This window comes from Lissotriton vulgaris, chromosome 2_1 (assembly GCF_964263255.1).
Source record: "Lissotriton vulgaris chromosome 2_1, aLisVul1.2, whole genome shotgun sequence".
NCBI lineage: Eukaryota > Metazoa > Chordata > Amphibia > Caudata > Salamandridae > Lissotriton > Lissotriton vulgaris.
The window spans coordinates 1,824,242,706-1,824,255,547 of record NC_141687.1 but is presented as its reverse complement, the minus strand read 5'-3'; the positions used below and the strand labels follow the sequence as shown (position 1 = coordinate 1,824,255,547).

The 12,842-nt window shown below is 48.6% G+C and overlaps 1 protein-coding gene across 1 annotated transcript in view; it reads left to right on the top strand.

Annotated features, from left to right (window-relative positions):
* The window catches only part of ADAMTS7 (ADAM metallopeptidase with thrombospondin type 1 motif 7), a 594,575-nt gene that overhangs the window by 62,843 nt on the left and 518,890 nt on the right, over window positions 1-12,842 (top strand). Inside the window, exon 2 of the mRNA XM_086957915.1 lies at window positions 12,255-12,616. Coding sequence (XP_086814041.1) covers window positions 12,255-12,616 — 362 coding nt within the window. The remainder of the gene's footprint in view (window positions 1-12,254; window positions 12,617-12,842) is intronic.

The following is a 12,842-nucleotide window of genomic DNA, read 5'->3' as shown; positions in this document are numbered from 1 at the left end:
CACAACGTAGTCACAAGAGATTAGAACCCAGATTGAAATTCATTTAGCCGCATTCATTTCCCTTCTGAGGTGAATTGTACAGCTGCACGTGTATTTATTGTATTGAGAGAAGGTACATTTACACGCACATGGGGTAGTGTTAGTGTGTCTGATTCGTATATTGTGCATGGGGTGATTTCACTCTATCAGACACCTTCCTGCAGGATCCCAAGCGCCCCCCCCCGCACAATCTCGGCACTTTAGATCTTTTTGTCTTTCTGAAGGGATATCAGTGACACATCTATTCTGTCCCGAAAGGCTTGTGGTACCATCAAAGGCCGACACATTAACCCCCCCCCCCAACCCCACCTGCCCCTCCACGCAAAACAAAGGAGTCTAATGGCTGCACCGCGAGCTGAGCGTGCGCACGGATGGATCACAACAAAGCCACGGTGCGAGTGTGTGTGTGCAGGGAATCCAGCCTTACTACGGGGTAGAGCCGATCTCAGCTGTGAGGCACCAAGGGCTGTCAAGAGAAGTCCAGAGGCCAGCATCGAGGTAAGATAATCGTGCCTATAGTTAACTGGTAGTGACTCAGTATGAAGGGCCAAGAGAAAGCCCCCCCCCCCCCGCCCGTCCTGCAGCCGGGGAGGTCAGCCAAATAGCTCCTATTTGCAGTACCAGGGATTATGGCATCGGCCCCCAGGGAAGCGTCACCACGCCACATTAGGAACTGCACCCCAACTAATTCAGCACGGCGGCTTCTGGGCCAGCTGCTGCTGAACCCTCCAGTGCCCTCAACGCAAATCGCAAAGGCGATCTAATCTTAGCGAGAGACAGCCTCGGAGGGGGGGGGGCTACCTGCCGCCGCTTACAGGTGCACAGCAATGTTAGCGAGCCCCCTTGTCGTCTATGTGGGGAGGGTGGTGTACATTCTGGATTCATTCAGCTCCAAGAATATTCGATTATCCCGAGACAATTCTGGCCTTGCCCTGAGGCAGTGGCGTGTGCTTTGCATTTAGAGGAGTGACGTCGGTGTTTCGCCACTGGGTGAATGCTTGGAATGGTCAGCTTGCTATGTCGGTGTCTGTGCACCGGAGTTCATTTCATTGGCATGGTACAGGCTGCGTATCCTTGCCTCCTTGCCTGCCCGGTGCTACAGTCCAGACGCCCGCCTAGCACCGTAGCCCGGAGCGGAATCGATGCGCAAGAGTGGTAAGAAATAGCGGGTGTAGGAAGCAGGACCGAGAAGAACCCGCCTGCACCGCCACGGCCCACCCCGCAAAAAGACGGCGTCTTAATTTTTTGGCTGCAATAATCCCCCCCGCACTGGAGATCTGTTGCATAATGGTAATGAGCTTCTTCTCCGACTGAGCACCAGGAGAAGGCCCGTGAGTCATACGGGGATGCTGCAGCTGGAGCATGGCTGGGCTGGGCTGGGCTCTCTCCAAACAAGGCCATGGGCAGCGCTGGACAGAGGAACGGAGCACTATAATAGAGGGGGCACAAGAGCCTGAAATATGATATTTTGTAAGTAGAGAAAAAACAGGTGCTAGGTGGTATTTCTGCAGCTTCGTGTAATTTTATCTCTCGCCGGAGAGCAGGGAAACAAACAAAAAACAAGCTACGGGCTTCACTTCTTCCCCTGCCTGGAGCTCTTAAATCCCCGTGGGAGGGAGGGGGCAGTCGGGAAGGTTTCTGGGAAAGCCCTCGCACACTGTGAGAACTTGGAAGCCACGCACGGGCAGCTGGCGACGGTGTGAGCATGGATGCTGCGAGGAGGGAGGGGGTGGGGAGAGCAGAGAAAGCGGGTATCAGTGCGCTTCCCGCTGTGCGGGCTGGCTTCAGAGCATAGCTTCTGTAAATCACGCTGTTTTCATTGATTACACTCTGAAAGTACATTAGCTCTCCTCAGGGCTCTGAAAACACTTGCGCGACTGTTTGTAACACAGGAAGTGCTCACAGGAGCTCTTCCCGGATTAGAGCCTGCGAGGAGGGCGAGCGCCGCAAAGATAAAGACCGTTCACTGAAGAATGCGCAAAATCAGCAATAAAAGCGCTGTGTGACAGGAACACCAATGCCCCTTTTTACGACCACCGGCCCGGATCAGGAGAGCCCAGAAAAAGTGCCGTGTGAGCCTCTTTACCGAGAGAGCAAAAGAACCACTCTAGACAAGAGAGGAGCGCTCCACATGACCATATTTCTCCGAGGCAAGGCGGAAATGCCTCGGAGAAACACACGGCCATTTTCGGATTCGGGGGCGTGTTTTGCTGTCCTGAGTGACGGACGACGTCACTGTCTAAAGAACAGCAAAACCTACGCCCCCAAATCTGAAAAAGACGGAGCTTCTTTGGAGGGACGGCTTCTCCTCCAATGGCTGGCCTCCGTTTAGGAAGCCAGCCAATGGAGGGAGAGCCAAAAAGAGGGAGGGATAAAGCAGCCCTCTTACGGACAATAAATCTCGGACTTCCGGTCTGCCTTTGGCAGACCGGATATTACCTCGACCTAAAAACGAATACAAAATGTCACTGAGCAGACTTTTTTTGTCATGATTGGTCAATGACGCACAGACAATTGTGGAAATCAAGATAATTCTTGCCAGGTCATTGCTTCCGAAAGAGCAGTCGGGCGGAAGCAAAGCCACTCACTTACAAGACAAGTCCGCCTTTACAGAAACGTGTGGTGTGAGCGAAGCCCGTCACATTGTAGGAAACCTGGGGTAGAGTGCAGTATCCTGAATCCTCTTGGCTAGTCCACACTCACACACTCTAGTGATGACAGAGCATGGAGGAACAGTGTCCGGTAGCTTATTTCCAGTTGGCTTTGACTCTGCCGTAGATGTAAGGGGTCAAACTGTCATAGGTGCAACTAGGGTCGGTTTGGCTTTTCAGAGCTACACTGTCAGGGCCGGCTTAAGCGCTGGTGGCACCCGCTGCAACAATGATTGTTGGCGCCCCCCAATGACCTCCTCTGCCACGGATTCCCTCCCTACCGCCCGTAACAGTGCCCCTCAAGTCTCCATAACCACTGACTCTCACATGCATTTCTTTTGGTTTTTTAGCGCCACTCATACCAGTGTAGGATGTCAGGGCACATTACATCACACACACATTACACAGAGACAATCAATCATACGTGTGTAAATCAGTGTATAGGAAATGTTACATAAGACAGAGGACTACAAGGTGTAGGTGTCACATGTCATCCATACTGGTAGACAGTATAGTGTAAGACTGCTTGGTGTGGAGAAGAACAAACAGAAGATTTAAAACATAACACCATGGTTGGGGGTTGCCTTTTCTAATAAGAATTGATTTCTACCCAAACGAACCCTTTTTGGATAATGAAAGACTGGGTGAGAAAGCATTTCGTTCTCACCTATACCTTGCAGTCTGCACGCAGCTTTTTGATGTTAATAGGTCACTATTCTATATCAGGATTTTAACTTATAAACTACAAGCAACAAAAGGATCTCTGTGGCAAAAGCAGCAACCCACTAAACTGTTTACATTATATGCACTACTGTGATTGGCATGGTACACGTTCTTTGTAGCATAAACCCTATGCAGAACTTTATGACGAGTCAACATTTCACTAGACAAAACTTCATCTCTCTCAGCGGGTACATTCATCACCAGCTTTAACTTGACATCTTTATTGTTGCCTGGAAATTGCTGGAGGCTAAGAAGCTAACTCTGGGCCAGTTCCCCGCTGCAGTTGGCAAAGGCATGTGTCAAGTGATGAAATTTCATAGCTGACCACCTCAAGCCACAATGCTTCGGTGACGTCACGTGCTTCAGATGAACGTTTCAATTCACGTCCGCCGCTCGACGTATTCTTTTGCAGTCACTTCCCACGAAGTTCCTGACCTTTCCACTGTACACAGGAAGTTCTTGAACCTCGAGCTTCCGGAATACTGGCCTGAGATGCCCAGTCGACCTCTGGGAATTCTTCCGCTTATTTCCTGTGATGGCTCGTGGCTAAGCCCCTAGTATCTTCCCTCTATCTCACGCCCAGCACGCCCCTTTCGCCCACAGCGATTCTGTTCTTCATTACTTCTTGGTCGTGATTTGTTTGTAGCATCAGTCTCAAGGGGGACAAATCACTGAGAGGGAGAGGGGCAGGGAGGAAGGGAGAAAGAGCCATAACAGGGACTGCTGCAGCTGCGCGCGCGCTCTAGTCTATACTCTATGTTTATTAGCAGAATTAGATAACCAGTTTGTTTATTAAGCACTCACGGAACACTAAGGTGCTTCTAGGCGCACTGCGAATGTAGCGAACCTGTTGCTGGTGAAAGGTTCCAGGGGACAGGAGTTGGAGGCTGACATTCTGCACAGGAGTGGATTGTCCTCACTTTGGCTGTTCATGAGGCCCAAGCCTACTGTGTGGGCGAGGAGGTAGAGTGACAACACTCTGGCTTGGGTAGAGTGCTTACTTCTATATACTTATTATTCATTAATAGTTTACGTGTTTCTAAACCTTATAACCAATAGTAAAATACACTGTCATGAAATGAACAAAATGTCACCTGTTTTGAATTAAAAATATCCCAGAATTTAGCCATTTCAAATATTTTTACTTCATTCACATGAGAATTCAGTATTCTCCAGTATTAGGGGTGTCTTTCATAGATTCACATGCCTGAATCATTCCCCGTCGTCGGAGTGGGAGCCCACGGTACATAAAAAAGTAGTGAAATATACCCTTAGTACATAAGAGATAACAATATACCCAACCAGGAAGTAAAGTAGCCCTAGCTACAGTAAAAGAAACTTCCACATTAGAACCTGTCCATGTCATTATGTATGGACCAAACTGCAGCCAATCAGGCCACAGCTCCCACCAGCAAGCTCTCCCCAGAGACCCAGGCTCTCAGATTTTTTACCGCACGTCGTGTGATAGGGAGTCCTTCTGAGCTCTGCTCAATTCTTCTCTTGGATAAAGTTTCTTCTTCAAGGAAATGTCTTCTTCAAAATCCCTTTTTAGGGCCTGCGACTCGTGTGGAAAGGCGAGACTGTTTAAGGAAGATCCACACACTCGCTGCATCTACTGTTTATACCCTGACCATCAGGTTAAGGACTGCAGCATCTGTCGAAAATTCTCTCCTAAAACCCTCAGGGACAGAGAGGGTCGCCTGTTGCTGTGGCTGCAGAAAATGAAAAATAAAGATGAGCCACTTTCTGAGGTAGGAAGTTTTGCCTCAGAATCTACCAAGGGGTCGAAAAAACGGAGAGCTGAGAGTACTGTGCCTACTCCGAAAGCTAAGGTGTCTAAACACCAGCTCGCCTCACAGGAGCCTTCTACTTCAAAGGCACAGAAATCCTCTGAGAAATCTGTGAAGGTCCCGAGCTCTAAAAGAACGGAGTCTTTGGTGTCCCCCGTGAGACCTATGACTAAGGCACCAACAACGTTGCCAAATTCCAGTCAGGCTGCCTCTGCCATGACTTCTACATTGACTTTCTCCTCACCTAAATCGACCATGGTGATGTCCTCAGCTTCCTCTCCAACTTTTGTTCATGTGCAGGTTCGACCCATCTCGTCGACGAAGGTTTTCACACCTCTCGTCGACGATCAGACATCGACGGCACTGAAGCAGTCGACGAAGAAATCCTCGTCGTCGTCGACGATTGCTCCGTCGACAAAGAAGACCTCACTGTCGTCGACACCATCGTCGATGAAGATGTCGTCGACGGACCCATCGGCGACGAAGAAGACCCCGTCGACGGACACGTCGACGAAGACGTCGTCGACGAAGGTGAGGATTGTCCCGTCGGCGGCCCCGTCGACGACCTCGTCGACGATGAAGACTGCTCCGTCGACGGTTCCCTCGTCGACGACGAAATCCAACACGTCGACGAAGGTGACGCCATCTCTAACAACGAGAGAACCATCAGCTTCTTCATCAAAAGCGACGACACAGAGCTTGATTTTGCCAGGCAATCCATCTACGCCAAAATTGTCGTCTTGTACTGACCTACAGGTATGGTCGGCAAAGACCACTGCCATACCTCTTCCTTCTCCAGCCACTACTACGGCTTTGCTGCAAAAGAGGTCCTCTCAAACAACGCCATTATCGCCGCTCCAGATGCCAGATAGGCTATTAGATTCTGAAGTAGAATCTGGAGATGAACTGTTTCAAGCGGCGGAAAGTCCCTCTGACTTATTAATACATGTAAAGGATCAGGAGGAAGACGAACAGCAAATCCAGGTACCTACATCGGTACCCACTTCTGCGACAGGAATGCAGATGCCGATGGAACTTTACGAGAATCTGCAGTATATGCTGAGCGATTATTATCGCCGATTCCCGCCTTCGGAATCGGGCGATTCGCATATTACCTCCCCTCAGCCTCGCGTGAGTAGAGGTCCAAGGCCTAATAGGCCGGAAGAGGCACAGGCTACCCGACCTGCCACGCCAGTATCTCCCCATCAACAGGAGGTTGGCGATTCTGATGAGGACACCCATGAGGAGGGGGAGTTGATTAGATCGGACTCGTCGGAGTATGAGGACTACCAGGCTGAATCGCCATCCCCAGAGGAACAACCGAAGGCTGACTCACCGCCGGTGGATATAGCGAACTTCCATAGACTTATGGACAAAGCCACTAAAAGATTTCTGGTTTCCATGGAAGCGAAACAAGATGACTGCTTTCTTTATGATTTCAAGACTTTGTCTCAGAAGCAGAGTTGGTCTATTCCCATTATAGACTTTATCTGGAAGGAAGGGCTTAAGATAATGGCCACGCCAAATTCTGCTCCCGCAGTATTGCCGAGAGTCGACAAAAAATATAGGGCGCCAGCCTCTTCACCTGCCTGTCTCATCGGCCAAGCTAAAACGGACTCAGTCATTGCGCAGGCAGCGCAAAAAAGAGCTAGGAACCCCTCAACTCAGGTCTCCATTCCAACGGACAGAGATGGCAGACGCCTCGATTCCATTGGTAAAAAGGTCTCCACTATCGCGGCCACCACGGTTAGAGCTGCTAATTCTTTAGCAATTCTTGGTAGGTATGACAGACAAATGTGGTCTGACATATCCCCATACATCCAAAAATTACCTGAGCCAGACCGCTCTGAGGCCATCAAAATCCTACAAGACGGCGAATGTGCGTCGTCGGAAATTATCGACGCTGCAGTGGACGTAGCGGCCACAGGTTTTAGACAGTTGGCAGGAGCTGCAGTGCTCAGACGAGAAGGATGGTTAAAATCTACGTCTTTTCGCCAGGAGGTACAGGCCAAAGTTTTAAATATGGCTTATGACGGCGAATTCCTGTTTGGCTCGCATGTGGACGAAGCCTTACAGTCCATTAAGAAGGATACAGAAACGGCACGTTCGTTGGGTACTCTGCAGTACCGTAAGTCTTCCTTTCGTGGGGCAAAAGGAAGGGGTAACTTCTCCAACAGAGGGGGCTATTACCAGCAACGCCCATATCAGACCAATCAAAACAACCAAAGGTACCAACCTTACAAACAACAGCCTTATGGCCAAAGGCGGAGCACCTTTACACAATCCAGAGGAAAATCCACTTATCGAGGTAGAGACAACGCCAACAAAAAGTGAGGAAAACATCCTGCCGCCACTCTGCCTATGCCAGCCACGAATTGGAGGAAGAATATCCCTGCATTACTCTCAATGGTCCAAAATTACAACAGACAGATGGGTCTTGGATGTAATCTCAAAGGGTCACGTATTGGAATTTGTAAAAGCCCCTCCAAATTCGCCCCCAAAAGGACCACCCCCAGCACATCTCAAGGAGCTGTTCCTCCAAATCAATGCAATGATTCGGAAAGGGGCAATCGAGAAGGTACCTCAACATCAGAGGGGTCAAGGGTTTTACTCTCGTTTCTTCTTGATACGCAAAAAGTCGGGGGAGTGGCGCCCCATCCTCGACTTGCGTGCCCTCAACAAATTTATCAAGCAATTGACATTCAGAATGTTGTCACTGCAGGAGATCCTCCAGTTTCTGACGGAAAGCGAACATATGGCAACCCTGGACCTACAGGATGCTTACTTCCACGTACCCATCTTCCCCAGGCACAGGAAGTTCCTAAGATTCAGAGTGGCCGGCAGGGACTTTCAGTTCAAGGTCCTTCCCTTCGGGCTACGTTCAGCCCCGAGAGTATTCACCAAGATGTTGGCACCGGTGGCGGCCCACTTACGGTTGCAAGGTATCCAGATTTATCCTTATTTGGACGACTGCCTTATCAAGGCCAATTCCTATGCCACCGCAAGCAGTCACGTCCAAACATGCCTGTCTCTATTTCAAGACTTGGGTTTTTCAATAAATTTCGAGAAATCATACCTGACACCGTCTCAGAAGACGTCTTTCCTGGGAGCGACTCTGGATTCCAGGAAAGCTCAGGTTTTCATTTCAAACGAAAGGCAAGCCAAGATCCAGGACCTGGCGAGAGCACTCCTCAGAAGAGAGTGCGTTTCAGTTCGACGATTAAAATCTTTCCTGGGGATGTTGTCATCATGCATTCTCCTGTCTCCGAACTGTCGTCTGAGAATGAGACCACTGCAAGAGGAACTCGGCCACCAGTGGGTGCAAGTATCCGGTTCCTTCGAAGATGTCATCGTCTTAACACCTCGAATGAAACACGCAATTCGGTGGTGGGCTCTGGCACGCAACCTGCAAGTCGGCCGCGCCTTTCTAGAAGAAGTCCCCAGTTTCGTCGTCACCACGGATGCCTCGCTGGAAGGTTGGGGCGCTCACCTTCAAGGGATGACAATCAGTGGCAAATGGAACGCACAACAAAGGACATGGCACATCAATTTGTTGGAGTTGAGGGCCATTTTCCTCGCCCTGAAATCATTTCAAGTGACTCTGTCAAACTCGTCCGTGTTGATCCGAACAGACAACACGACGAGCATGCACTACCTGAACAAGCAGGGGGGCACAAGATCGGCCCGTTTGTCTCAGCAAGCTCAGGAAATCTGGAATTGGGCCCTGGAACACAATATCAACCTGACGGCAGTTCATGTCCCGGGAGTAGCCAATGTCCTGGCAGACTCCCTAAGCAGATCCAAAAGCAGCACTCACGAGTGGGAACTGCATCAGCCAGCTCTGGACCACATTTTCCTGAGATGGGGTCGCCCCGAGATAGACCTATTCGCGACCTACCACAACAAGAAATGCACCCATTTCGCGAGCTGGACTCCTCACAAGGAGTCGTGTGGGGACGCTCTCTCTCTGAACTGGAAACAAATCTTTGCCTACGCCTTCCCTCCGATCCCTCTGATCCCCAAGGTCATCAACAAAATGAGGAGACAACCGTGTCGTCTGATTCTAATTGCCCCACGGTGGCCCAGACAATACTGGTTCACGCAGCTTCTTCTCCTCTCAGAGTGCGATCCAGTTCAGCTGCCTCAAATTCCGGATCTTCTGACTCTACAAGGCGGAAAAATATATCATCCAGACCCTCATTCTCTAAAATTGTCAGCTTGGCTCCTCAACACCATGAGTTCGCGCATTTGAACATTCCTCAAGACTGTCAGGAGGTCCTGGACAATGCTAGGGCGCCTTCCACGAATAAAACTTACAGGCTCAAGTGGAAGCGGTTTTGTGCTTGGTGCAGGACTGTGGGTTTACATCCTATCCATGCTGAACCAGACAAGATTTTGCCCTTCTTTTTACATCTTGCTAAATCGGGCTTGGCACACTCTACACTCAAGGTGTTCTTAGCGGCAATATCGAGATACCGACAGGACGGTCAAACTTCGCTGTACTCTGCAAGGATTGTCCAGCAATTCTTTAAGGGTTTATTCCGCATGTTTCCACCAGTCCGTAGACCGCCTCCATCCTGGCACTTGAATATTGTATTAGCTCAACTCATGCGCCATCCTTTTGAGCCAATTCATAAAGCTGATCTAAAATTCGTCACCTGGAAGGTGGCTTTGCTACTGGCCTTGACATCTGCCAGAAGGGTCAGTGACATACAGGCATTTTCCTCTAAACCACCTTTCTTGCAATTCACAAATGATTCAGTGATACTGCGCACCAACCCGAGGTACATACCCAAGGTGCCATCGGATTTCCACCTGAATGAGCCAGTCATCCTTAAAACGTTTTTTCCAAGTCCGCAATCTCCAGCGGAACGAACTCTACACACGCTGGACATCAAGCGGTGTCTCAAGTTCTATCTCTCCAGGACAGCTGCCATCAGGAAAACTGATCAGTTATTTGTTGCGCATGGCAAACCACGTCAAGGCAGTGCAGTCACTAAACAAACTATCGCTAGATGGGTCTCTTCAGCGATTGGACTCTGCCATCTACAGGCGGGTAAACCCTTGCCAACCTTGCCCAGAGCACATTCTACGAGAGCAGTTGCTTCCTCAACTGCTTTGTTTGCTGGTGTGCCTCTCCTGCATATCTGCAGAGCTGCTACCTGGTCCAGCAGGCACACATTCACGAGGCATTACTGTCTGGAAGCTTCGAGCGACACCGATGCCTCGGTGGGGAGAGCAGTCCTGCGTAATCTTTTCCAATAAGGTGAGCCTCTGCTATTTCTCTCCCACCTCCTCTTGCTCTTTTACGCCTATTTTATTATTCCTTTGTGGTTTCTGCATTACTGCTATGTGCCTTGGCGTCCAAGAGCTGTATATAATGCTATGACTATTACTGCTCACTACTCTGATTCAGGCATGTGAATCTATGAAAGACACCCCTAATACTGGAGAAGAACAATAGTTACTTACCTGTAATCTGTGGTTCTCCAGTATTGGTGTCTTTCATAGATTCACATGCACCCACCCACCTCCCCTCAGAGGCTCACTTGGCTTTTTTCTTCTATACTTATTCCGGTACACTCCGGTGCTACAAAAATCTGAGAGCCTGGGTCTCTGGGGAGAGCTTGCTGGTGGGAGCTGTGGCCTGATTGGCTGCAGTTTGGTCCATACATAATGACATGGACAGGTTCTAATGTGGAAGTTTCTTTTACTGTAGCTAGGGCTACTTTACTTCCTGGTTGGGTATATTGTTATCTCTTATGTACTAAGGGTATATTTCACTACTTTTTTATGTACCGTGGGCTCCCACTCCGACGACGGGGAATGATTCAGGCATGTGAATCTATGAAAGACACCAATACTGGAGAACCACAGATTACAGGTAAGTAACTATTGTTCATCTCTAGCAAGATAATAGTTATAGATGTTTTTCAAATTGTATAAAGAATTTAGCTAGAGAATTAGCAAGTATAGGCATGCCAGTAATATGCGTAACATTGTTTAAATTTAGCTTGACAAACAGTAGTGACACAGTCTCTTGTAGCGCTTAATACCACCAATTCATTCACGTGGCCAAATCGGATCCAGAGATATAATATTTTTTGTTGACGAAAAAGTGGCATCTGTGGATATGCTGGGAACTTCCTTGAATACCTTGGTTCATGTATGGACTGTAGACTCCTTCCTCTCAATACATCCTCACCTGCAAATCATGCACACATTTTTAAGTAGCGCTTTATTCTGTTCTTTAGTACATTTCAGTGCTTAAATCAGTGTCTGCAGATTGGCATGTAAGCATCATCCTAATTACTTGATGTAGTTGTTCCACAAAATCTTTACCCAATAGCATAGACTCCGGTACCCCGGAAGTATTAAAAATACAAAATAGGTGTCACATAAGCGAGTGTAACCGCGCTGAAATGAGACCAAATTCAACCCCAAAAGGCTCAACTTGGATTACTTTGTGCAGCTGGAAATAGCTGTGTAAAATCCTGATGTTGTGGGAGTCTATTGATAATATTCTGTGGGGTAACCAGGGAGATCCCACATAAGAATCATGATGTCAAGGAAGTCTATTGAGAGTCTTTCATGGGGTAACCAGAGAGCTCCCACATAAGTTAAATAATGAGAGGATGTTTGTTTTCAACACAAAATACGGAGAGTGCGGAAAAAGAGGACTACTGCCTCAGCAATGCCAAACAGCCCACACTGAAGTCCTCAAATACATTAGATACTGAATAGTCTAATACTCTGATCATACGTATGATCCGAGATGCAAAGCATTAGAATATCGAATATGCATGGTCTTCTGGAGTGTTTGAGGATTCATAGCTGGTTGCACAGGGAGAGAGTGGAAGCCATGTTACTTTGCCTCCCTGTTCTATCTATCCAATCCAAGGTCACTCTCAAATGATGATATCAAATCATGGTATTTCTCTGGGCGACTATCAAGAATTTTATATTACCTTTTGCCTTCTGAATGCTGATTTGTGTTCTGGATTATACACATATTTACAATAGTTTAAGATACTGCTCTTTTCTTTTACAGAAAATCATCATGAGAGTTATCCAGAGTCTGATATTGTGCATCCTGTAAAGGTGGATAGCAGCGGATCCTTTCTGACCTACGATCTCGCCTATCGGGGCATCTCAAAACGGAATCTGGGCCCCCAAGATGGAGCCTCTTCTCACCTCTACTATGGGTTCAACTATGGGGGGCAGGAAGTGCGGCTCAACCTCAGCGTGAATCCCAATCTGTTGGCACCAGGATATGTCCGTGAAAGGCGGTATGGTGGAATTGCGCAGGCGCAAATTCAACATAAGGTAGTTAACACATGCCACCTACTCGGAGAGATCCTGGCCCGCACGGGGGAGAGAGGACTTGCGGCTGTGAGCACCTGCGATGGGCTTGTAAGTACAAAAGCACATGTAGTCCCATGTATGGACCAATATCATTATGTCACCTCATGCACTGATCCCATGGATTGGATTATATTGGCATTTGTAGTACGTGTTACCACCACTGGAGTGGCTGCGTAGCACCATGGTGTCCTTGTCTGGTTTGTTGGGATCCTGAGCTTTTACACCTGGTGATCTTCACCATCTGGGCTCATGCCAGAGTTTGGGAGCCTGATTA